General features: G+C 37.1%; 1 protein-coding gene across 1 annotated transcript in view; it reads left to right on the top strand.

Moving 5' to 3' along the window:
- LOC139132922 (laminin subunit alpha-like) overlaps window positions 1–25,329 on the top strand; it is a 121,699-nt gene that overhangs the window by 46,470 nt on the left and 49,900 nt on the right. Inside the window, exons 15-41 of the mRNA XM_070699276.1 lie at window positions 227–332; window positions 972–1,071; window positions 1,735–1,891; window positions 5,119–5,245; window positions 6,412–6,557; window positions 7,430–7,524; window positions 7,894–8,059; window positions 8,527–8,693; window positions 9,315–9,426; window positions 10,000–10,088; window positions 11,035–11,206; window positions 11,608–11,737; window positions 12,268–12,410; window positions 12,930–13,045; window positions 13,543–13,751; window positions 14,322–14,452; window positions 14,840–14,910; window positions 16,319–16,463; window positions 16,596–16,739; window positions 17,429–17,581; window positions 18,245–18,346; window positions 18,658–18,741; window positions 20,654–20,775; window positions 21,981–22,089; window positions 22,332–22,445; window positions 22,645–22,772; window positions 24,804–24,890. Of these exons, the coding sequence (XP_070555377.1) occupies window positions 227–332; window positions 972–1,071; window positions 1,735–1,891; window positions 5,119–5,245; window positions 6,412–6,557; window positions 7,430–7,524; window positions 7,894–8,059; window positions 8,527–8,693; window positions 9,315–9,426; window positions 10,000–10,088; window positions 11,035–11,206; window positions 11,608–11,737; window positions 12,268–12,410; window positions 12,930–13,045; window positions 13,543–13,751; window positions 14,322–14,452; window positions 14,840–14,910; window positions 16,319–16,463; window positions 16,596–16,739; window positions 17,429–17,581; window positions 18,245–18,346; window positions 18,658–18,741; window positions 20,654–20,775; window positions 21,981–22,089; window positions 22,332–22,445; window positions 22,645–22,772; window positions 24,804–24,890 (3,425 nt within the window). The remainder of the gene's footprint in view (window positions 1–226; window positions 333–971; window positions 1,072–1,734; window positions 1,892–5,118; window positions 5,246–6,411; window positions 6,558–7,429; window positions 7,525–7,893; window positions 8,060–8,526; window positions 8,694–9,314; window positions 9,427–9,999; window positions 10,089–11,034; window positions 11,207–11,607; window positions 11,738–12,267; window positions 12,411–12,929; window positions 13,046–13,542; window positions 13,752–14,321; window positions 14,453–14,839; window positions 14,911–16,318; window positions 16,464–16,595; window positions 16,740–17,428; window positions 17,582–18,244; window positions 18,347–18,657; window positions 18,742–20,653; window positions 20,776–21,980; window positions 22,090–22,331; window positions 22,446–22,644; window positions 22,773–24,803; window positions 24,891–25,329) is intronic.

The following is a 25,329-nucleotide window of genomic DNA, read 5'->3' as shown; positions in this document are numbered from 1 at the left end:
ACATACACTGGAATGTGCCAACTGAGCAGTGTGGAGTTAGCGCCCTCAGTGTTCAGTATTCTAACCAGCTTTTGTTTTTATTCTTGAAGTTTTCTTTGTATATCAAAAGTTTTCACAAAGTGTGTTTTCAGCAGCAGGTAGTCTATTGTTACTTTCATACATATTTACTACTACTGTATACATGTTTTAGTTTCAATTAGATGTTGCGTATTTTTTCCATTTACAGAAAAGTGGACAGTGTATGTGTAAGGAACAGGTAGATGGCAGAACATGTGATGAGTGTGCTGATGGTGCATTTAATCTGCAAGAAAACAATGTATTTGGCTGTGAAGGTAAGTCAAAGAATTCAAACTAGGCATTGAAACTTTCATGGTTTTTTTTCTCGTTTCAAATACGTTATCCCTTTCAGGCCTAAATTTCTGGTCACTTACAAAACCTACCCCAATATATAAGGGCTTATGTTAGGCCTGAAAGGGTTAAAGAAGTTTACCAGCTCATTAACTGCTTTGAACTCATATCACTTGTACAACCCGATGGTTTGCATCGTTTTGATTAGTCTGGTGTGCTGTAAAGCTTGGTTTAGAGGTAACAAAGATGTTCACTTAGCTGGGTGTCCACTGTGGTATTTTACCTATCTTATTAACTCAAACAGATATTTGTTTTATATTAAAAAGAATCAGGAATAATGAAATAAATGTAATCACAGAAAAAAATTCACTACTTCTCGGATGGTTTCATAAATGTTTGAATTTGTCCTTAGAAAGCTTCAATATTCAAAAGCTTGAATAGCACTCTGAAAACACTGGCAATGCCACAATTGATGTATCATTGATATTATTTTGAAAGCAGAAAAAGGGAATGTAAACTTTGTTACAACAAATAACATCAGTTCGTTGTAATCATACTGTGTCACTATATCAACTTTACACTGATAACGTAATGGGCAAAGTAAACTTTATTCTTATCCACAGCTTGTGGTTGTGACGTGGGTGGTGCTAGCAATCACATCTGTGACAAGACAACCGGTCAGTGTGTTTGCAAACCAAGGATTAATGGAAGAAGATGTGATTCGTAAGTTTAAAAGTTCAATCCTTTGTATGGAGAGCAGAAGACATTGTCACTGACATTGTCAATGCATCATTCTACTTTTGAGACAGATGCGTGGAAAGCATTGATTTATATGATTATAAGATGGACAGGTATTAACCCTTTGAGCGCCAAAGTCAATTTTTGTCGCCTATATCAAAATATACTCCGGTCAACTTTTTTTCCAAATTTTGCTAAAATTTTGATAAAAATTTGAAGCCAATAAAATGTGATGATCATTTGATCTAAAATTGTCAAAAAAATTACAGAAAAATTCACAAAATTGGTAAAATGTTGCACACAATAATTTGGGTGGGAAAAATTGCAGCGCTCAAAGGGTTAAGGACTACCAGTGTAGCCTGCAAGACCATTCAGTGCCACACCTTCATACTGTCCTAGGGACTGCTAAATGTAAAATGGAATTGCTCACCCCTAGTGACCATGAAACTTCAAGTTCCATTCATTCAAGTCTTAGGAAGAGAATACCAAGCAATATGCATAGATCAGAACATTATAGTGGCAGGGTAACTACATTTGAAATGATATCTATCAATGGTCTGAAGCATGATCAGTAAATTGAATAACTGTGTCGTAGCTTTTCATGACTATTTGTCTGTAAATTACTCAGGATAATCTGTTCTGTTGCAGACCTCTTGATGTGCATTTCTTTCCTGATCTGTACCATGTGAAGTATGAAGTAGAAGATGGATATGGACCAAGAAACAAACCAGTACGATTTGGTTTCAGTGAGATAGATTTCCCTGGCTATTCATGGAGGGGATATGCTATCATGTCTGCTCTTCAGGTATGTATGAAGTAAATAGGTCACTGAAAGAGAAATATTTTTCAAGGTATAATGTACATCTGGGACAGATACTCAGACTCAATTTTTGCAGTATACAACTGATCTACCCCTTGTGTAGATTCATTTTGAAGCTCTGGGAGTAAATAACATTTTCACAGCCTTATTTTTATGATAATCAAAAATTGAGGTTTTTTAGCTCCCATAGCCATATGTATATATGGCAATGGAAGCTATTCTTATAGGCTAGGAAAATGTCTGTATGTATGTATGTCTGTATGTCTGTATGTCTGTATGTCTGTATGTCTGTATGTCTGTCCGTCAACATCAAAAACTCCAAAACCGCTGTACATTTCATCTTGATATTTGGTGTGTACATGGATGATGGGCTGTAGATGAGATTTTGTTCAAATGAAGTTGTCATTGCCAAAAATATGCAAATTAAGTGAAAAAATGTAAAAACAGTCAAAATTGAAAAAACTCAATAACCACTGAGCAGATTACATGAAAAATTAGCATGTAAGTACTTTGGGCTGACATGAAATGATTGTGCACATCTTGGGTCAGTATCTTGGACTTGCTATTTTTCATGAATTTTTTTGTAATTTTCTCCCCATTTTTGGTCAAAAAATCTGCTCTGAAACCACAAGTCCGATTGATTTGAAACTGATATGGAAGTGCATAGGAGTGACCTTTCCCAAATTTGGGCAAATCGTGGTGAAATTTGCATATTTTTAGTTTACACGTCCATAGACTCCCATGTATAAGGCAGATCTCCATAGACTCCCATGTATAAGGCCACGAAAAATAAAAATTTAGTTTCTCATCGTATTCATATTGCAAAAAGGATGCAGTGACACAATTTTTAGTCCCCACGGATGAAGTCCAGTGAGCTTATAGATTGGGTCATGTCTGTCTGTTCGTCCATCCGTGAGTCCATCCGTTCACGCAATATCTCGGATATTTTGACAAAATGTCATGTGACCTTGATGACCTTTGATCTCAAATATACATATTTGTCCATAACTCAGTAACCACAAGTGCTACCACCCTTCATATATAGTATGATGGGACAGCTTATGACGCCACATATTGTACCTCATTAATTATGCACATATCTAATTTTGAGCGAGCCAATAGAGCTAGAGGTCTGATTTTTGGTATATAGGGATAACTTAGCAAAACAATTTTTTTGACAAATGTCACGTGACCTCGGTGACCTTTGACCTCGAATATACATATTTGTCCATAACTCAGTAACCACAAGTGCTACAGCCTTCATGTATGGTATGATGGGACACCTTATGACGCCACATATTGTACCTCATTAATTATGCACATATCTAATTTTGAGCGAGCCAATAGAGCTAGAGGTCTGATTTTGGTATATAGGGATAACTTAGCAAAACAATTTTTTTGACAAAATGTCACGTGACCTCGGTGACCTTTGACCTCGAATATACATATTTGTCCATAACTCAGTAACCACAAGTGCTACAGCCTTCATGTATGGTATGATGGGACACCTTATGACGCCACATATTGTACCTCATTAATTATGCACATATCTAATTTTGAGCGAGCCAATAGAGCTAGAGGTCTGATTTTTGGTATATAGGGATAACTTAGCAATACAATTTTTTTGACAAAATGTCATGTGACCTCGGTGACCTTTGACCTCAAATATACATATTTGTCATAACTCAGTAACCACAAGTGCTACACCCTTCATGTATGGTATGATGGGACAGCTTATGACGCCACATATTGTACCTCATTAATTATGCACATATCTAATTTTGAGCTAGCCAATAGAGCTAGAGGTCTGATTTTGGTATATAGGGATAACTTAGCTAAACAATTTTTTTTGACAAATGTCACGTGACCTTGGTGACCTTTGACCTCAAATATACATATTTTTCCATAACTCGGTAACTACAAGTGCTACACTCTTCATGTTGGTATGATGGACACCTTATGACGCCACATACTGTACCTCAATAATTATGCGCATATCTCATTCTGAGCAAGCCAATAGAGCTGGATGTCTGATTTTTGGTATATAGGGATAACTATAGGAGAGAAATTTTTTGACCAAATGTCATGTGACCTCGATGACCTTTTACCTAAAATATATGTTTATGTCAATAAATAAGTAACCACAAGTGCTATGTCCTTTGTATTTAGTAGGATGGGAGACCTTATGACAACACACGCTTTACCTCATTAATTATGTACACATCTAATTCTGGGCAAGCGAATAGAGCTAGAGATCTGATTTTTTGGCATATAGGGATTAATTAGCAATATAATTTTTTTTTTCAAATTTCATGTGACCTCGATGACCTTTGACCTTTGATTATACATATATATGCATATTCAGTAACCACAAGTTCTATACCCTCCAATTTTGATAGGATATTAGACCTTAAGATGTCACATCTTGTACCTCATTTATAATGCGCATATGTATTTCTTGGCTGGCCAATACTGCTAGAGGTCTGATCTTTTTTCCCGATTTAGAACCATAACTTAGACATGCCTCATGTGTTTCAAATTGGGAACAACGACATAGACCTATGTGCCCATAGATCTCAACATATACACTCCAGTGATACTTCTTAATGACCACATTTTCCTGCCCCATCAAGACTAATACTCCTATTACAAGTGGGGACTATGTCATTGTAAATGACTTGTTGAGTTAATGGTTGTATCACAGTATTCGATATATCTAATTCTGTATTTTTTCCATTTTATATTCTGAATAATTACATTAAACATATTTCACTGTCTCCAGTACATTTCATTTAAGTATTTTCACTTCATGCACTTTATCCCTTTCACACATGTTCAAATATCTGACCAGAGAACAAACACCAAATAGTCCAGGATGGGAGCTACAGTGTCATTGACGCTATTTTTCCATAGGGTCACCACATGGATGGTGGCCTTTTTGAATTTCAAATGTTTTTAATTTGTTTTTCTGATTCTAAAATTTGCACAGTGACTCCTGACTTTTTTATTGTTGATTTTGAAAGCAAATATTGAAACTTTCCCATGGGAAAGTTTGAGCAAAAGTTTATGTCTTTCAGTTTTGAGGCAGTGCTAAATAAAAAGCAACAAAAGGGAAGATCTTTTGATGTCAATTAACCTTGGTTTATATACTGTTAGTGCAGGCGGCTTTCAGTATGAAAATAATATCAATGTGATACTCATTTCTGTTGCAGCCAGAAGTTCTTGTACCTGTTGAAATTACTGATGCAAGTCTTTATCGAATTGTGATCCGTTACAACAGTCTGAACAGAGAAGCTGTGACTGGCTATATCACAGTATCACCACAAGTCCAGTCTATAGGTAAGATAAGGGACAGTTGTAGAACAGTCTCACCACAAGTGCAGTCTATGTGTAAGATAGATGGTAGTCTCGCTTACCAGACCTCGTCGCTTCGCCACAGCAAAGTGCGCCGCTGACGGTAGGACATGGCGAGTCGCGGAGCGCCGAGTCACGAAGCAACGAGGGTCTGGTGACTACCACTGCATTCCACTGTAATGATGCATCAGGACAGGCGGAGCACCAAATTAAATATAACCCTTAACCTACTTGAATATTCATTCCGAAAAACCAAGACAAATGCATGTGTTTTCAATATGCGATAGTCAACATTGAGCTCGTCGCAAATGTGCGGGGCAAATGTACTCTGTAGACAGTGACCATGCTGAAAACTCCCGTGAAATTATACGGAGAGCATGTGAAGCGTGGCATTACATCTCCACTTCGTGAACAAAATAGTTTCAGAGGGTCAAAACGTTTAGCATACGAAGAGAATCACGATCGTGTGAGAAGTCACTGTGGTGCATCCACTTGTGTATTCGATTTGCTCGTCTTTCAGGCATTCTATGGCTAATTTTTCTTTGCCACAATTGAATGCCTTCCTAAGTTCGGCTGTCAGCCCCATTTTCGCCAGTTGAATTTACGCACATCTGCGTACTGTGAATGCCCAGTGCGTCGTTTGGGGAATCCGAGGAATCCTTTTATGTATGTCATATCATTGCGTAGTAACTTGTGACGAGCTTATTGACGTTGTCAGTCACAGAAGTTCTCATAGTTGTTGGTAGATATTTTTACAAGCCCCTCCTTCTATTGAATATGCATGAAAGTTTGCCTGTTGTCGCGGTTGTCGATTGAGCCATGTGATTAGTGGGTATAAATATCTTGGAATGCGGAAGTCAGTAGTCTCCAGACCCCGTCGCCCAGCATGGAAAAATTACTTCATGTTCCTACCGCCAGCGGCGCACTTTGCACTGGCGAAGCAACGAGGTCTGGAAGCGAGACTAGATAGACAGCAGTTCTAGCACAATCTAACCACAGGTGCAGTCCATAGGTTAGATAGACGACAGTTCCAGCACAGTTACAGAGTTCAGTAGTCTATAACCTATTCATTATAGAAAGAAAAAACTTAAACTTTTTGCAATTTGAAAGATAAGGCAATTATTGAAGAAGTCTCTCTTTTTTTGGAACAGCTGGTGAACAAAGCAGTGCTGTTGTGTACAATCCAGGAAGAGATCCACAACATGTGACAGTTTCCGGGAATAACATCATCATGCCATTTGTCATGGATCCTGGTAGATGGATTGTTTCTCTACAGGCCCCGGAAAACATCCTGCTGGTATGTACTTCAGTGTACAGTGTCTAGCCAGCCCATTCAGGGCACACATATACAGTTTGATACTGTTGTCTGTTTTGTTGAACATGGGAGATACCAACACACAGAGTTGTTCCTAGACTTTGTCAGATTTACTCATGACATAACTATGTGGCTCTTGCCATCAATCTACACCAACCAAATTGAGCTTACAGTGACTCAGTTTAGGAAGCTAGTGTAGCATAGCCAGTTGTGTCCCTAAACAATACTTGCAGCCCTTGCTCATACAGACTGTTGAGGGTCCATCAGTGTGGAGCAGAGATTGGGAACTGCGTAGCAGATGAGGATCTGTGAGAAAATTTAGATTGTTTCACAGTCTGAAAATCTAAACATACCACTAACAAGAAAGACCAAAGACAAATAAAGGAAATGCTCCTGTTGGAAGTAAGTCATCCTTGGCATAGACAAAAACATGCTGATGACTGTACCTGTAACAGCACTGTGTGTTTTATATTACAACAGATTTTATATTCCTTATACAATAAGATATCTCTGTAAAAGCTCATTAAATGTTTGCCATGAAATAAAGCTTTATTTGTGATATGCACTGCATAGTACTGTCAGCTATTGTAAACGATATCCAATTCAAGTTAAAATTGGCTTAGTACCTGATTGTATACAGAATAGAATATTCATCAGAGCTTTGATTCATCAGTGCATGATCTGTCTATCACTTGTTACATCTGCCTTGGAGCATATAGAATTTGTAACTACAGTAATTTGAAATGAAAGTAAAGCATAATGGCTGTTGTTAATCCCATTAAAAAGTAAAAAAAAATCTAAACCAAACTGTATAGTAATATTTGACATTTGTTTTTGTTTCATTGAATTTTCAGGACTACTTTGTTCTATTGCCATCTGCATACTATGAGGCTCCTCTGCTGCAGGAGAGAGTTACTGATGCATGTGTAGCTGGCACTTATCAAGAAGCGTAAGTCAAATATTGTCCAGTGTATTCTGCCTCTAAAACACGTCATGTGTCAATTATGATTGTTGTAACTAATTTCAAGTTAAGTAATTTGTTCAAGGATGATGCAAATGTTTTAACTATCTGAAAAAGATGGATTCCAGCCTGGACTAAATTTTAGACTTCAAAAATAACATTGTACGGTACACACACTAAGACTGTGCAGACTTTTTGAACTCTGGGCATTGTATTATTGGTTTTGGGTAGGAAAGAAACTTCATTTTAGAGACAACCAAAATGTGAGACAAAACATCAAAAGTGGTAGATGAGCTGATTTATATAAACTCAAGTTATACCACAGGTGGTGATTTGAAAAACTACATGATGTTTCAGGTGCAATAAGTACACACACCCCAGGCTGACACTTTACCCTGTTGCGGAAGGAGAACAAGGCTTCTATGATCAGAATGGACGTAGTACTCCTACAAACACAGTCAGAGACAGAACCATACTGCATGATTTAGGTACAGATGGAATGGCTAAGCTAGATAGGAACCAGGTATGTGCTGTGAGGTCTTTTGTATTTACAGTTTGTTGGTAACTCAGTGTCATTCAATTTATCTGTGCTAGGTTTTTAGTAGTGAAGGATATCTGACTGTTTTCTATGTGCTATCTCACCAATCTGTGCTCGTAATACAATTTTTAATCCATAACCAAAAACAGTAAAATCACGTCAATACATAATGTAGTGATATAGGCATGCTTTTCTTTATTACCACATCCAGCCTGTGATGTAGCGCACATGACAAAGCCCTTGTATCCTACAATGCCCTGATTCACCAGTTCTTGATTTTTCTTCCATACTAAAGAAATATTCCTCTGTACGTCAACAAGAATTATCATCTGTTGATGTCAAAGAGTTACACTGATTTATTAGCTGTTGGTCTTAAAATGCATGAATCACTGGGTACTTTTCAACTTCATTTTCACAAAATAATTCTATGCAGAGAATTAATTCCTTTTCAGCCATCATTGCTGGTATCTTTGCCGGTACCTAGACCTGGAAAGTATGCCGTAGTGATCCAGTACTATGGTGGCAGTGACAGAGACACTAGTCTTCTCAGTGTGTCTGTGCAAGGGAATGGCAATGATAGACAGAATGGTGTTGCAGCCATTCCAGAATGTACAAACCTGTAAGTCTTGGTTTTCAATGTAATATGCAACAGTTTATTTGGCAAGTTATCTGTACTGCATGTCAATCCAATTTAGATAGAGATCCAATGAGGAGTTGCCATGATGTTCTGTATCACTCAATTATTTCAACAGTTTGCCGTCTCCGAGAAATCCCTGTTGTAGTAGAAGCTGGGATGTCATGCTGGAAAAATTCTGCAAAATATTCAAGATATACTTTGACAGAATGCAGCAAGCAGCATGATTTTATGTTTCTTCAAATCCCTAACCATACCATTTGTATGGTGACGTTTGTTGCGTTTGTTGAGTATACATTTTGAGGGTAAAATTTCTGCTTATAATACATTGTAAAGATAAAGTCAGATGTGATGTGCATATTGCCATTTCTGTGAAGATACAACATAACCAGAAGTTTTGCATTGTCTCATAAATTTACTGAAATACCACAAGATTATTATGATGCAGATCTGAATCAAATGTACTATTAACCCTTTGGCCACCAATTGGTTTGGCCCTAATCCATTGCTATCAATGGTGAGTGTAGACCTTTTTACAAGGACTTTGGGGTGACTAGGTTATACATTTATTTTTTGTTTGCACATTTAATCTTTTCTATATTGCAGATGTCGTACAGTTGTACTGGATGGGGACAGTAGAGTAGCAGAGTTTGATTTGTCACACAATGTGGTGAACATTGACATTGTACAAGAGGGACGGCCATTTGACTTGGCAATTGTAAGTTTGACATCGTCAAATCAAAAACTATTGATATCTAGGCCACTACACATCAGGGCTGACAAACTGCAATCACTATAATTTTGAAGACCACCAAATATTTGCTTCAGAACGCTGAATTTGCCATTCTGGTGATAAAGACATTTTATGATGATTATGGTGATGTGCACAGACACCCGTGTACAATATGACTGCCACACAATGCTAAGAGGACTTGTGAATTTGTCTGGCAAGACTAAAGTATGCTTGGTCTAAACCAAATCATTTTACAAATCAGCACAATCAAAGGGGTCCTGTTGCTTTACAAAGCCATTGGAGGGGTCCCTAAGGTAACCGATATGTTTTTCGGAAGGGAAATCAGGCCCGATGAATCCTGTATGTCAATTGTACATCTATTATAATCATTAAATGAAATAAATCCAAAAATGTAACTTTTGATACAAAAAGTATGCACACAATGCGTTTGCAGCTTTAACATTTTTCAGCTATTTTCCCCTTAGATTAGAAATGGTAAACTTTCTAAACATTGTACTATTATTTCTCTAAATCGGAATTACATATTATTTGTTACAGGACTATGTATCCATTATTCCAATTGGAGATTTTGACATGGACTATGTGACACCAGCATTTGAATGTACTCACAAAAAACCAAGTGATGAGTAAGTGAAGATGACTGTCTTTTTGTCAAACCTTCATGATTTTGTTGGCAAGTTTACTTTTGCCCTCTACTTCTGCAAAATACTGTTTAACTCTAGCTCAAAACCATGAGTGATATTAAGTAACTTTTGATGATGTCAGGAAATTACCATCCATACTGAGATTACCATTGGGCATGGAATGCATGGCATATCAAACAATACAGAACTCATGTGAATGATGCAGATCTGTTGATGCCATGTTTGTGACATCTATGGCATAACTGCAGTAAAAATATCAATCATACTCAGGGATTGAATTTTGCAGTTGCTGATAATAGTCAAATCTTAATTAAGTCATGGATGTATAAAATAGCTGGCAGCTAGCAAAAACAATACGCTGTCAGCTAAAATTTGCAGGCTGTGAAAATTGCTTTAGTAAAGAATCAGGATATTTTGCACATGGCACTTTATGTGCACGATACCGGTATACTACTTGTAATGCCTCTACTTTTGTTTTTTCCACCTGTAAGCAAACTTTCTACATCCCTGTAAGTGCTGATGACAGTTCAAATGATGGTATATTCTTTTGTTTTACCATCCAATTGATGATTATAAATCCAAAACCTCTAGAAATAGTGAAATGAAATGAAATTGAAGTGAAATTAATGCACTGACAGTAATTTTCATGTTCCCTGATAATGAGAAAGGTAAAAAGTAGATGAACGCTGCCTGTTAGCAGTTGTAGGTTTGCAATAAATAGAAACAACTCCACGTTTCATCAAATTATTTTTTTAATTAAATCATATTGTTCATATTGAACTTATTTTGAGTGTGATATTGATGCAAGACAATGTTGTCACAAATTTTTACTTTGTTTATTACGTGTTTTCAGTTTTTATCAGTTCATCAAATTGTCATTCACTCATTATGTCATTGGTATTATATTTCATGTTTTCACCTATCACAGATGTGTTGGTACACCATACTTGACGCCACCAGGTGCAAAGAAGTGGGAAGTAGAAAGTAACGCGTACCGTCCATCACAGTCTTCCGGACGTGGAATACTAGGAGAAGACATCACACCCAATGTTGATGATCCAAACACTGCACTGTATACACTAGATGGCTCAGGAGGAGTGGTAAGAAAACATCAATATGAAGTCAGGATAATATTGCACAGCCAGACTGTTCCATTATACTTCTCCTTCAAAATATATACAAATCTTAAACTGTTGACAGAAATGAATCACCATTCATTTTTTTTTGTCACTTGCTGATAAAAACTACTTTAGACAGAGAGAATTGTCTAATATCTTAGCAAAAAGAAAATACTTTCATACTAGTCCTACTGCTACTGTGTTTGAAAAGCTTGTGGCACTTACAATCTTGTAGAATATCAACAGCCGTTTGTGCCATTTCAAATGTTTAATTTTGCTTTGTGGCAGTGCAACATTTGTAGCAAATGCTAACCTTCAGCACACTCCTTTGCTCCTTAAAATTTAACATGTGGGTAAAACTTATTTTGAAATTTATTTTGCAGACATCAGTTGAAATGCGTGACATACTTCCAGATGATGGTGGTCCCTATGTCTTTGTTGTTCACTATTATCAACCTGAAACAGTTTCATACGATGCAGAGTTTGTTGTCAGAGGAACACCAAGCTATAGTGGTGAGCAGTTTTTCTTAGATGATATTTGTATGATCTGTGAGTGTCGGTCAACTCATGGCTACATTTATAATGATTCTTGCTTGATTTTGCAAAAGGAATATGAAATATTATTGATTGTTTGAGATTTAAACATGAATTTGAATTTCTAAAATTTTTTGGACAAAATAATTGCAACTCAATGAATTTTTCCTTCTCAATTAATTTTTGGTGTGCTGATTTTATGGAATATTTAATCTTATTGTCTGCTGTGTGAACCAAGTAAAATATAATCAGCGTCTTCAGTGACTTATTGTAAAATGTTTTTTTCATCAATATCATTGTGAATGTGATCTATGACTCAAATTACTTATTGTATTCATAGACTCATGATCTATTAAACAACAAACACACTGCTTTCTTCTTTAGAGGGACATTTTGCGTCTTAGGTGTACTCCATGTATGTGACATTGGATCAGTACTCAGTGCTTGTGAGAGTAATCTTGTCTTTGACATGAGTGGCAACATGTGACCAATGAACTTCATTCTTACAGGTACATTCAAGGCTGAGTACTGTCCTCATGTGTCTGGTTGTCGGTCAGTGGTTACAGCCAGTGATGGCAGCCAGGTCTTTGATATTGGACCTCTCTCAAGAGATGTTGTCATCAACATACCAGATGATAAAAGTCTGTGGTTGGTAAGTGGTGGTGGACTATCCATCAGCTGTATTTACCATAATTAATCTAAGTGGGCAAACAGGAAAGGATTTTGTCAATGTTCATTACTTTGGACCATTCAACAACTCAACTCCAATGACAGATTTCCATAAAAGCACATCTCTTGTATCTTCTTTAATAGTATAGTTGTGAGGGCAAAAGTTCATGGAAACTCTGAGCTGGTGAGGGAATTTTTGCCCTCATCAATTGGCCTTCTGAATGCTACGGATGACAACAAAATGCCACCAGAATCTGTCATATCAGTGTGCAATTTCATTGAAGCAGACATATCTTGTGAGAAAAGTATTTTACTCCAAATTCATAGTCTCAAGTATCAATTTATTCACTAACTGCTTGTCAATTTGTAAAACTATTTTATCTTGCTCAGTAGGACATCCAAAGGTGAATAACAGGTCTTCCACCATTTTAAACTGAAGCTCCAAGAAATGAAAGGTTGATTGTCTGTGCTTGTGATGTTTTACTGAATTTTTTTCTTCCAGGATTATGTCATGGCTATCCCTGTAAGTGCCTATACACCAGATGTCCTCACTCCCCAACCAATAGATCGTGCCGGAGAGTTTATCAAGGACTGTGGAAAAGATGGCTTCTATATCAGGTCAGAATAATGCTTACATCTTTCAAATTCTTCAAGATAGTCTTTCGATGATTTCCATTCCAGAGATATCATTCATATAAATACACATGCATGTAATAATTTTCATATGTTACATTACCATTTTTTTCAAATAGTGTGTCTCTGAGAGGCTGAGGTTGCAGCTTACAGTTTTTAAATTGTATCCATTCTTGAGAGATACTTTGCTGGCATTATCTAAATTTGTGAATGCAAGATACTGTACTTGACGCATTCCACATCATTACCATATCTTTCCAAGTGTGATCATGTGTAAATAATGTTTGTGCAATACTAGAGTATTTAATACATTATAAAATGTGATATTGCTTGAGAATAATTTCAGAAAGTACAAATATTTTCTGTGAAAATTCTACCAGGTGTCAATCAAACATCACTCATGTATTTTACATATTAATAAGTCGTCGTTGTATTTACAAGTAATGTGCAATGCTACGACGTGTAATGATTTCTTTTCACAGTCCTGATTCATCTGGTTTCTGTCGTGATGGTGTGTTCTCACTGACTTCAGACTACAACAACGGAGCTATGCCTTGTGAATGTAGCTTTACTGGGTCAACTAGCTTCTCTTGTGAGGAGTTTGGTGGACAGTGTGCATGTAAACCAAATATCATTGGTAGAAAGTGTGACAGATGTAAAACAGGATACTATGGCTTCCCTGACTGCCAACGTGAGTATCAGGGATCACCAGTAGAAAACTAGGCACAGTCCTTTTGGTCGTTATCTTACTATCCTAGGGAGGCCTATTTTTTACATTTACAAACATACCATCACCTAGGATAATGTTGAATTGTTATACATCATATTGTTACTCATTGTCCTTCAGTCTTGGAGGCCATTACTTGTCAAGAAAGTATCTTTGCAATAATTTTATTATCACAACAAATAATTCAAATTAACTATGAGTATTTAAAATTAAAATGAGTTTGGGTTGAATTCATACTGAAAAAAGGAGAGATTAGTCAAGGCAAACAAAGTTACTACAGTTTAACGTAGGTTTTTTCTGAAATTTCATTTATAAATTACACCTAATGCAATGCGCCATGTACGATGGAAAATCATAAAGCTCTATATGAATTTACACCATACCATTCTGCAGTTTTAATACCCAATCAGTGCACAATATTGTACCATAACATTTCATTAGTGTTCTTTTGATCACTTTATTGGCTGTAATCCTATCAATTTCAGGATACTAAGCAAAAATACTGAAATCGTATGTATTATATTTACCATATAGCCTGTAATTGTGTGACTGGTATCTGTGAGGAGCAAACTGGAGAATGTATTTGCCCACCCAATGTTGGAGGTCCACAATGTGATCAATGTCTACCCCAGACATTTGGATATGATCCTTTCATTGGCTGTGAGGTGGGCAATAATGACCCTTTTACATTGCAACATATTAATTGGCTGCTAGGTATGAAGTACAGTACATTGCCATGACAAATTATTTGACCTACATATTTTTATTTATTAATTTAACCCTTTCACCACCATGGTTTGTCCCAAATCCATTGTTTTCTATGGTAAAGTTGGACCTGTATACAGGGAACTGGGGGTGAAAGGGTTAAAAATTATTTTTCTATTTGTGTTGAACATTTCACAAAGTAACGTAGTCGTACAGCACAAGTAGCATCAAGTGGCATTATTATTCTTCTGTGTTTACCAATATATAAATTGCATGAAACTGCACTGGGTATTCCTAATTTCTTTTGTAAAGAATTCATTACCCTGACTTCATAAATACCATTTCAGAGATGTGACTGCAGTCTAAGTGGTGTAAGACGAGGCAATGGAAATTGTGATCTTGTCACCGGGCAGTGCAAGTAAGCAGTGTTTTCTCTGCATGTTCATTGAAAGGGGCACTTTCTGCCCCATTTATCAAAATTAGGGGGCAAATTTGACATTTTAGGGGGCAGTCACTGTTGATGTTGATTTGCCTTCCTAGGAAGCGCTTTCCCGATATCATTACGATCGTCACCAAGTTCAGTTGCGTCGTCTATGTCTCATGCAGCACCCTTGCTAACATCGACATCATGATGTTTGTCAGCTTGTGATGTGCTCGGCTGCTGTCCATCTTCTGTCGATTTGTCACACACAGGTTTTCCGATTCAGAACTTGACGTACTTGTCCCCTTGGACACGATTTGGTCCTAATTTTTGGGTTTAAATCCATGAAAATATGCTCAGCCCGAATGGATCACTTTTTCACGAAAAAATCCCCTAAACGTGGATCGATTTTTATCTCCAAAACACTAAGCATGGGTCAATAACAAAGTAAATGTCCCATGCTTCAGGAAAACCGTCACGTGCAACAGAATAAAAGTGAAATTCCCTAACTTTGTCAAGCACATCCCTATCAGTGGGCAATATTTTCGGAATATACATGGGTAGATGTTTTCGACTTAATATGGCCGGCACACCCCCGTATGAAAATATCAGGAGTAGGCCTACCCTTCTGGGTGCCAATCAAACGATTGTGTTTTATTGTGATCGAGATTGATCGTCTAAATCTAGAATTTTCCATAGTTTCATCATTGATGATTGTTTTTCTGCTTTCAAACTTTAAAAACGTGAACATCAAAAACTGCACTAATATCCATGGAGACTGAAGCGCAAATACGTCGTTGGCTGTTCTTTTCCATGCGTACACTCCATGTTATGCACGTCACCAAAGCTGAATGACAGGCTATATTTTGTCTTTTCCGAGGGAATATTCTGAATAGAAACAACAGCAAATTCACTGGTCGCTACACTATGCGCTTGGAACACCCTAAAATATGTGGATATCTTTGCTTGCTGTGTTTTGTGCGCAATTTCGCGCAGTCAGTAACTTTTAAAGGGCAGAAAATGGCTCGAAATGCGCAATTTGCGCAATTGCGCAGTCGAGAGAAACCCTGAGTAAGTATGAATTAGACAACAGTTAAAGTCCAATTTCCATACCAATTCATTTGTCTATAGAACTGTATTCACTCAGATAAACTCTGTTATGTTTTGATCCGACACATGTAAATACTGGCTCCTCAATTGCATTCTCCTTCTTTTCAATTACATATTCTGACACAGGAGTGTATGTGGTTTCATCACATTCTCTTTGTTTTTGTCAGTTCAAATTTAACATAGAGACTTTGTCAGATGATACGTGTTGTATCATTGAGCAACCTTCCTTGAAGATTACTGACACTGGTATATTAGAATAATGTCTGAATGAGCTTTTGCCTTCTTTTATTCACAGTTGTAAGGATAACGTAGCTGGTCGTAAATGTGATGTGTGTTCACCCGGCTTCTTTGACTACCCGCAGTGTGTGCCATGTGATTGTGATTTGACAGGAACAACCGATGAGATTTGTGATCAGACTTCATCCAGATGCCTTTGTAAAGTTAGTAATTCCTTGCTCATTTATCAATTAATTATATTTGTCATAAATCCTCTTTCTATAGAAGATTATCTTATCGGTCCAATGATATGTAGTGCAGTAACGTCACACTCTTAAATTCTGTCTGCTTCACAGGAGAACGTTGAGGGTCGTAGGTGTGACAGATGTAAGGACGGTACTTTCTTCCTAGAAGCCAGGAATCCACAAGGCTGTACAAACTGTTTCTGTTTTGGTGCAACCAGAAATTGTGAGAGTACTACACGTAGAGTTTGGAGCAAGGTGAAATGACATTTTAAGTTGATTCATATACTTATTCTCACACTGACAGTTAATACATCATGGACTGCATATATTGCAAAAAGAATTATGAATCACTCAATGTGTATTCTTATTCAGCAGTGTATGTAGTGAAGAACCTGTAGCTGGCAAAACAATAGGATTTTCAGCATGTGTTCTCAAACTGCTATATGTACTTAAAACACACCATCCCTCCTCCACTGTGGATTGTTTACTTTACTCCATCCAGTAATGAATCAACTGCTTTTGAAAATTTCCATCTGCCTTTAAAGCTACTTACACCCCTTCTTATGAGAAAGTTATTTTTAATTACATTATTGATATTAAAATATTTTTTATTGAATATCCAATGTAATGCCAGTAACAAGACTTAAAATTCTGCAGTATAAATTTGAGATACCATCAGTCTTCATTAAAATGTTTTTAAAGTCTATGTTCATGAAGAGATCTGTCCCTGGTATATTCCAAATAAACTTTAATCCGTTCATCCTGATTTCCTGTAACCAGGTCAGTTCTCACCATTGGTAACAATTGGTTTGGGTCAAACCATGGTGGTCAAAGGGTTAATGTCAGTCATATCAAACCAAATTGTAGATTTACAGTTTTAGTAGATTGTCACTCACACTCTTTATTTTAAAGTGACCACAAATCTAACTGATGGAATCTTTCAGGTTAATGTAATGGAGGGATGGGGTGTGACCAACTTTAGGAATGGAAGAGTAACAGAATCACGGAAAACTGTGAGTGTTGATGTGGATGGCTCAGGAGATGATCCCTTCCAGCCTATCTACTGGGTAGCACCATTTGAATACCTTGGTAACAAGGTAAGTCATATTACAAATGAACTACAACCTGAAATGTGATCTTTTCCAGCCTATCTGTTGGATGGCAACGTTTGAATACCTTGGTAATAAGGTTAGTCATATTGCAAATGAACTGCAACCTGAAATATGACCCTTTGCAGACTGTGTACTGGGTAGCACCATTTTGAATACCTTGGTGACAAGGTGAATTCATATAACAAATACACTACAACCTGAAGTGTGATCCCTTCCAGCCTATTGGGTAGCACAGTTTCTGGTCCTTTGAAGTTGGCAAAAGTCATGTGATATTTTTCTTTCCTTTTTACCACTACATGCAGCTACTTTGGAATGAGAGTACTATGACAGTTATTGTATGTTCCAGTGACTGCTGAATACAAATGCTCTGTTTACCAGTGTATTTGGATGACTGAAAGGCAGCTCCACACACTGATGCTGTTAACTTTTCTGTATGAGATGATATTGCGAATCATTCATTGTGACAGGTTGTTTGCTAGTAGTCTATTTTGGAACATTGTGATGAGGTTTTTGTTGAACACTTCACAGACAGGAAAAGAGGTGAAATGTACTGTATGGTAGTTCTCAAAGTGATGTGGGTGATTACCAGACACAAATTATATTTTCTGAATGTAAATTTGCAACTATACTGTTGTACTTGAATTTCAGCTCACAGCCTATGGTGGTGTACTTGAATACACAGTAACCTATAGTAATTTGAGAGGAGATGTAACCACAACACCAATAAGAAGACCTGATCTTGTCTTGTCTGTAAGTTGTAAACTGGAATCCCTCTCCTACCCTTGAACACTCACTGACTTTGATCATCATTTTCTTGACTTTTAAAGACTTGTATTACTGATGAAATTAATCAGAAGTAGAGCAAATTGTTTCAAACGATTTCAAATCCAATGGAAAACAAACAATTGCACAGTGTGAATTAGATAAGTACATTATGTGGAACAATAGGTGTAGCACATCAAAAATATTGCCTTTTAATTATGTAATAATCAGTACTGAACACAATTTCTGACTCCTAAGTCACAATTATATTATAACAATTTAAATTTGTATTCGTTAAGGGAAACAACATTGAACTTGTTTATTCGGCACCAAACCCACCCAGGGCAGGAAATCCACTGACTGTAGAGGTGGACATGCTAGAGGTAAGTCAAAGACACCAAAATGTTATAGAACATAGCTAGATATTGCTAGATGGATTGCAGAACATCCCTGTAACAGATCCTGAGTAATCCCTTTTGATAGCTCTTATACCAAAGTCTGTAATTTAAAGAAGATTTCAGTGCTTTATTCAAACTAGTTTGAGACCTCTTGGTGAGTGTGTACACAGTCATGTAATTTCTTGCTATATCCATTACATCAGGCACAGATCTCAAGTGTGTGTATGCGGATAGAGATGATCTGGTGATGAATATCAGGGCCTGTCAAAATTGGCAAAATTTGAGATGTTTTTCATGCACAGAAAAGTTTCATCTTTTGTTTAGTGATACATATATGGAATGCAAGCAACAATTTCAGAACATGTCACACACCTGTTTGTACAATAATGTATACAGTCATGTAAAACATGTACAGATACAAGCATGAAATCCTGTTGAACATTTTGTACACATCACCGTACACAGACTGATTCACAGCACTGTATTGAAATCTGAGTCAGAGCACTGTATACAGACCTGATACATGTACACATCACTGCATACAGACCTGATTCACAGCACTGTATACAGACCTGATACACATCACTGTATACAGACCTGATTCACAGCACTGTATACAGACCTGATTCACATCACTGCATACAGACCTGATTCACAGCACTGTATACAGACCTGATTCACATCACTGTATACAGACCTGATTCACAGCACTGTATACAGACCTGATTCACAGCACTGTATACAGACCTGATTCACAGCACTGTATACAGACCTGATTCACAGCACTGTATACAGACCTGATACACAGCACTGTATACAGACCTGATTCACAGCACTGTATACAGACCTGATTCACAGCACTGTATACAGACCTGATTCACATCACTGTATACAGACCTGATTCACAGCACTGTATACAGACCTGATTCACAGCACTGTATACAGACCTGATACACAGCACTGCATACAGACCTGATACACAGCACTGTATACAGACCTGATTCACAGCACTGTGTACAGACCTGATTCACATCACTGTATACAGACCTGATTCACAGCACTGTATACAGACCTGATTCACAGCACTGTATACAGACCTGATTCACATCACTGTATACAGACCTGATACACATCACTGTATACAGACCTGATACACATCACTGTATACAGACCTGATTCACATCACTGTATACAGACCTGATACACAGCACTGTATACAGACCTGATACACAGCACTGTATACAGACCTGATTCACATCACTGTATACAGACCTGATTCACATCACTGTATACAGATCTGATCTGATTCACATCACTGTATACAGACCTGATTCACATCACTGTATACAGACCTGATTCACATCACTGTATACAGACCTGATACACAGCACTGTGTACAGACCTGATACACATCACTGCATACAGATCTCATTCACAGCACTGTGGACAGACCTGATACACATCACTGCATACAGACCTGATTCACAGCACTGTATACAGACCTGATACACATCACTGCATACAGATCTGATTCACAGCACTGTTTGCAGGTCTGGATTCAAAACACTAGCTGTTACATTTGTGTACTACTTTTGCTAAGACAGCTCTGTTCCTCAAGTCTGTGATAGGGGCTGCAAAGAGTATGTTACAACAATGATTTTTTATTGCCTGAAGAGATTCTTAAACCACTGCTATAGTTCTTATAAGTCACAATGATTATACTTGTGTGTAGAGAACACTGAAACTTCTCTGAGTTTCTGGAGTCCATGTCCTCATTTCCTTGCTTCAAGAGAATCACCCTCACTCTATGTCCTCTTTCCAGTCAGTGAAAGCTCATCTACAAAGTCAGTCAATAATGCTTTGACCTCTGACCTGTTCAATGTCCATCTCCCCACAGAGTAGTTTCATGCACAGTATTGGTAGTGGACAAGTCAGTAGAGAGGAACTGATGATGGCTTTGGCTGGCCTTGAAAAAATTCACATCAGAGCTCAGTACGAGACTTCCATTGCAGATGCTAGGTAAGTGTTACATGTCGCATTGACGAAGAAATAGCCTGATTTTTGTTTTATGATATTCATGCCAAGATTCCCCGGTACAAACGCTGTAGGTTCGAAATCATTTCCATATGAAAAGAAACCTTACTTGAGGTGTGAACTAACTGTCAATCGGTGATTGCTCTACAAATATCACGGGTGATGTCATATTGATAAACATTGTGATCTTTTGTTCTACTTGATCGATAGTTTACTTACTCTCTGGGGAGTCATAAGTCATTAATTTGGTAACGCAGAAATTTTCCGCATTCAGAGGATTATCCTAGATACATGGTTTGAGCCGGCCAATCCCCTCATGTGTGAGTTTGAAGTTGTCATTGGAGGCAATCTTAGTGAGAGAGTTTACCCATCAGAGTTTCAGCTGTCCATAAAAAATGACCACTTATTGACTGTTCTTGTTCTCTTACACAAGTTATTTGTATATTTACAGTAAGTTGCCTCAGTATAGCATGCATGTCATTGGGGAATGAATTGTCAAAGTTAAAGAGCCCCCTCAGAGTCCAGTTTCATGCTAGCAATTCTGAAATCATCAACATGCAAAACAGTGTGTTGTCAGTGTCTCTACAGTTCACTCACCAAATGCAATACATGTATATGACCTAAAATTAGGTCTTGTATGGATATAAAGTCATAGATCAGCCAAATGCAATACCAATTTTCAAAGTGCTGTCAAGGTACCAACACCTAAGTACTGTCTACATAGAACCAACAGCTTTGTTCAAACTTAATCAGCACAATATTTGTGAGCAATTGTACATCGGTCTAAAATCATTGCAAATGCATGGAACATCCAGGTATTAGCAACCTGTTAATTGTACACCTTTCCATCCCTAGTGTTATTAGTCTAACCTGAGAACCAGAACAAGTGATCAATTCCATAGCTAACACTGTCAACACAGCATATCTATGTTAGAATATTGTGCACAGCATGCCTGTGAGGGGGGCTATCTGCAGGATCACCACCCTGATATGTCCTGGCTATTTTCCCACCCTACTGGTTTAGGCTAGAATTATGGGTAGGGAGGTAGGGGTAGGGTATGTGCGTGGAAGGTATATTTGGATGTGATGTAAATCCTAGAACTGACTGATGGACATTAATGTACAGATCAATGTAAACAACAATGGATGTTACAAGTTTCTACATAGCCTTTGGTAATTTCTTCTTACAGTTTAAGTGCTGTATCATTAGCTGTTGCTAAAAAGAAGTCAAATGGTGAGCCTGCCGACAGTGTGGAAGAATGTATTTGTCCACCAAGCAACACAGGTTTATCATGTGAGGTAAGCAAGCAGCCATGTTGTGGGAACTTCTCTAATTCAGGATGTGAAGTTTCCTTGTTCAGTTCTGGAGAAAAACAGAAAATTTTAGATCATTTTTCAGGTTTAGCGCCCTATTTTCTATTATCAGAAACATCCATGAAGTTTGTATCATATACTGGTAGTTCAAATACACTCAGAAGCTTTGAAACTCTAGTTTGTTGATAGAGGGCGCTCTATAATCCTGATAAAATTTTTTTCACTAGGAATGCGGAGCTGGCTACCACAGGACTGAAACTGGACCCTATCTTGGTTTGTGTATACCATGCGACTGTAATGGACACTCTGGTGAATGTGACCCTAACACAGGCAAATGTCTTGTAAGTGTACATCTATAAGAAATTTGATCAGACATGTCTTGTAATTAAAAGTACCATAAAGGAACATCATTGTTTCAAACTAACAGATGCAAAGATGTTACTTACTTCATCTTGGTTAAGCTTTCACAATTACAAGTTGGAAAAGTTCCATTGTTCTCAATATAGTTAATATCTGTTTGGTTCACTGTATTATTCACAGGACTGCAAACACAATACTTTGGGTGATCATTGTGAAATTTGTGAGACTGGGTATGTAGGTGATGCCACCGGTGGAAATCCTGATGATTGTAAGATCTGCTCATGTCCCTATGCAATTGAATCCAACAAGTAAGTATAGCAAGTACCGTACTATGATTGTAACAAGAGACTTACGATCTGAAACCATTCATTCCAGTTTATACACATGACGCTTTAACCTACATGTATGTCACAAAGTATAGTTCTAATCAGTGTGACAACAATTTCAATGTCAAGGGTGAGTAAATCGTTTTAAGATCCACCAGCCAACAGGCTAGTAGCCTAAAAGAGATCACTCACCCAGCGTTAACTTCTACTCGCTGACTAGTCAACATGTAGTCAGCAGATGATACTTCACTGGTTTGTTTGGAAAGTTGAAACATAAACTACAAGTCTGTCAGTTTTAGCCAGTGGATATGCTCACCCCTGAAGATCTATTATCATTTAGGAAAGTTATTTTCTTACATCATTAACCCAATGAAGAATAGACTAAAAGTCTAATTCAAAATAAATTATTCCCTGCAAAACACTGAGATGCCCCTGCCAGGCTGACTTGGCAGTGAAATAGCTGACACTACTGGCATGCTTTGTTAGCTCCGCTGTCAGCGACGCGGAGCTTATCAAATAGGTTGATTATCCGTCGTCGTCCGTCGTCCTTTGTCCGTCGTCCGTCGTCCGCGTCGTCCGTCAACAATTGCCTTCTCCTCTGAAACCACAAGTCCAATTGCTTTGAAATTTTATATGCAGTTCACTTGGGGTGACCTCACTTCAGTTTGTTCAAATCTGGTGAAATTTGCATATTTGTATTTTTGGGGCATTTTTTGGTGTTTTTGGTAAAAAAATCTTCTTCTCTGAAACCGCTTGTCCGATTGCTTTGAAATTTGATATGCAGTTTGCTTAGGGTGACTGAAACCAGATTTGTAAAAATGGTGGTGAAATTTGCATATTTGTATTTGTAAGGCAATTTTTGTCATTTTTGGTAAAAAAATCTTTAAAATCTTCTTCTTCAAAACTACTGGTCAGATAGCTTTTATATTTGGTACATATGTCCCTAGGGATGATCTATTTCAGATTTGTTCAAATTGTGCAGAAATATGCAAATTTGCATTTTTAAGGCAATTTTTGCCATTTTGGTCAAAAATGTATTTCTCAAAAGTACTGGTCTGATAGTTTTGAAATTTGGTATACAGGTTTCTATAGACGAACTAAGTAATATATATTGAATTTCTGATGAAATCTGTAATTTTGTATTTTTGGGGCAATTTTTGCCATTTTTGGTCAAAAAATGTGTATTTCCAAAACTACTCATCTGATAGCTTTGAAATTTAGTATACAGGTTCCTACAGATGAACTAAATGATATTTATGGAAATAATGATGAAATCTGCAATTTTGTAATTTTGGGGCAATTTTTGCCATTTTTGGTCAAAAAATGTGTTTCTCAAAAAGTACTGGTCTAACAGCTTTGAAATTTGGTACACAGGTTTCTACAGATAAGCTACGTAATATATTTTGAATTTCTGATGAAATGTGTAATTTTGTATTTTTTGGGCAATTTTGCCATTTTTGGACAAAAAATGTGTATTTCCAAAACTACTTATCTGATAGCTTTGAAATTTGGTATACAGGTTTCCATAGATGAACTAAATGATATTTATTGAAATAATGATGACATCTGCAATTTTGAATTTTAGGGCAATTTTTCTCATTTTTGGTGAAAAAATTTTAGCCACTTTTTTCTGGCCACTGCATTGAGTTATCAAAGATTTCCACCTTCTTCATCAACATGTGTCAAAAATAGTTATTCTGTACATAAACACAGCGGAGCTATATCGGCCGCTAGGTCATGCTTGTTGAAATATCAATACCCATCTGGTGTTGATTACTGTAAAATTCCTATTGAAGCCATATCCTCAATCGTCAATTTATGGTACTATCTATCAGAATCTCTTTAATATTACTGTATCAAACAAGTATTTTTTACCCTGTTAACTTATTAAAAGCTTATAAATTCATTGTTGACTCTCACTATCTAGTAAAATGTTAACACTTTAATCGCAAAGCACACAACCATTTAGTGACAACAGAAAATAATATCAAACTTACTGATGTATCATTTCAGCTTTGCAACCTCTTGCACATTTGGACGCAATGGTGAAACAACATCTTGTGATTGTTTGCCTGGTTATGCTGGAGTTAGGTGTGACAGGTAAGGTGAACAAGTCAGTGATAATGGTATGAAGTGAGTAAAGTCTGAAACCCTGTTCATATGTCATGTGGATTGGTTTACCTGCTATTAATGAATGAGATAGTGCAATTACTTGTACAGAGTTGCCCATTCTATCAAGTTGTGGTGATTATCACTTTATATATTTCAGAATTTTATAAACTCATTCATGAATTTATATGGGTTATACTCATGAAGGTGGTTTATACTGTCAATTATACTATTTTACCTTTAAGATCAACCAAAAAATGTTGAAATTTAATGGAAAACTGGCAGCTTTAGAATGACTTGCATGTGACAATTGAGTATTTTTAATATGGCAGAGTCATTTTGACCCCAAAATTATGCAGTGACGATCCAACTACTCACGTGAAAATGATAAATTGTTACATGCAGCAGTGATTCCTACATGTCACAATCA

The sequence above is a fragment of the Ptychodera flava genome, chromosome 5 (genome assembly GCF_041260155.1).
Source record: "Ptychodera flava strain L36383 chromosome 5, AS_Pfla_20210202, whole genome shotgun sequence".
Taxonomy (NCBI): Eukaryota; Metazoa; Hemichordata; class Enteropneusta; family Ptychoderidae; genus Ptychodera; species Ptychodera flava.
This window is presented reverse-complemented; position numbering and strand designations above follow the sequence as displayed.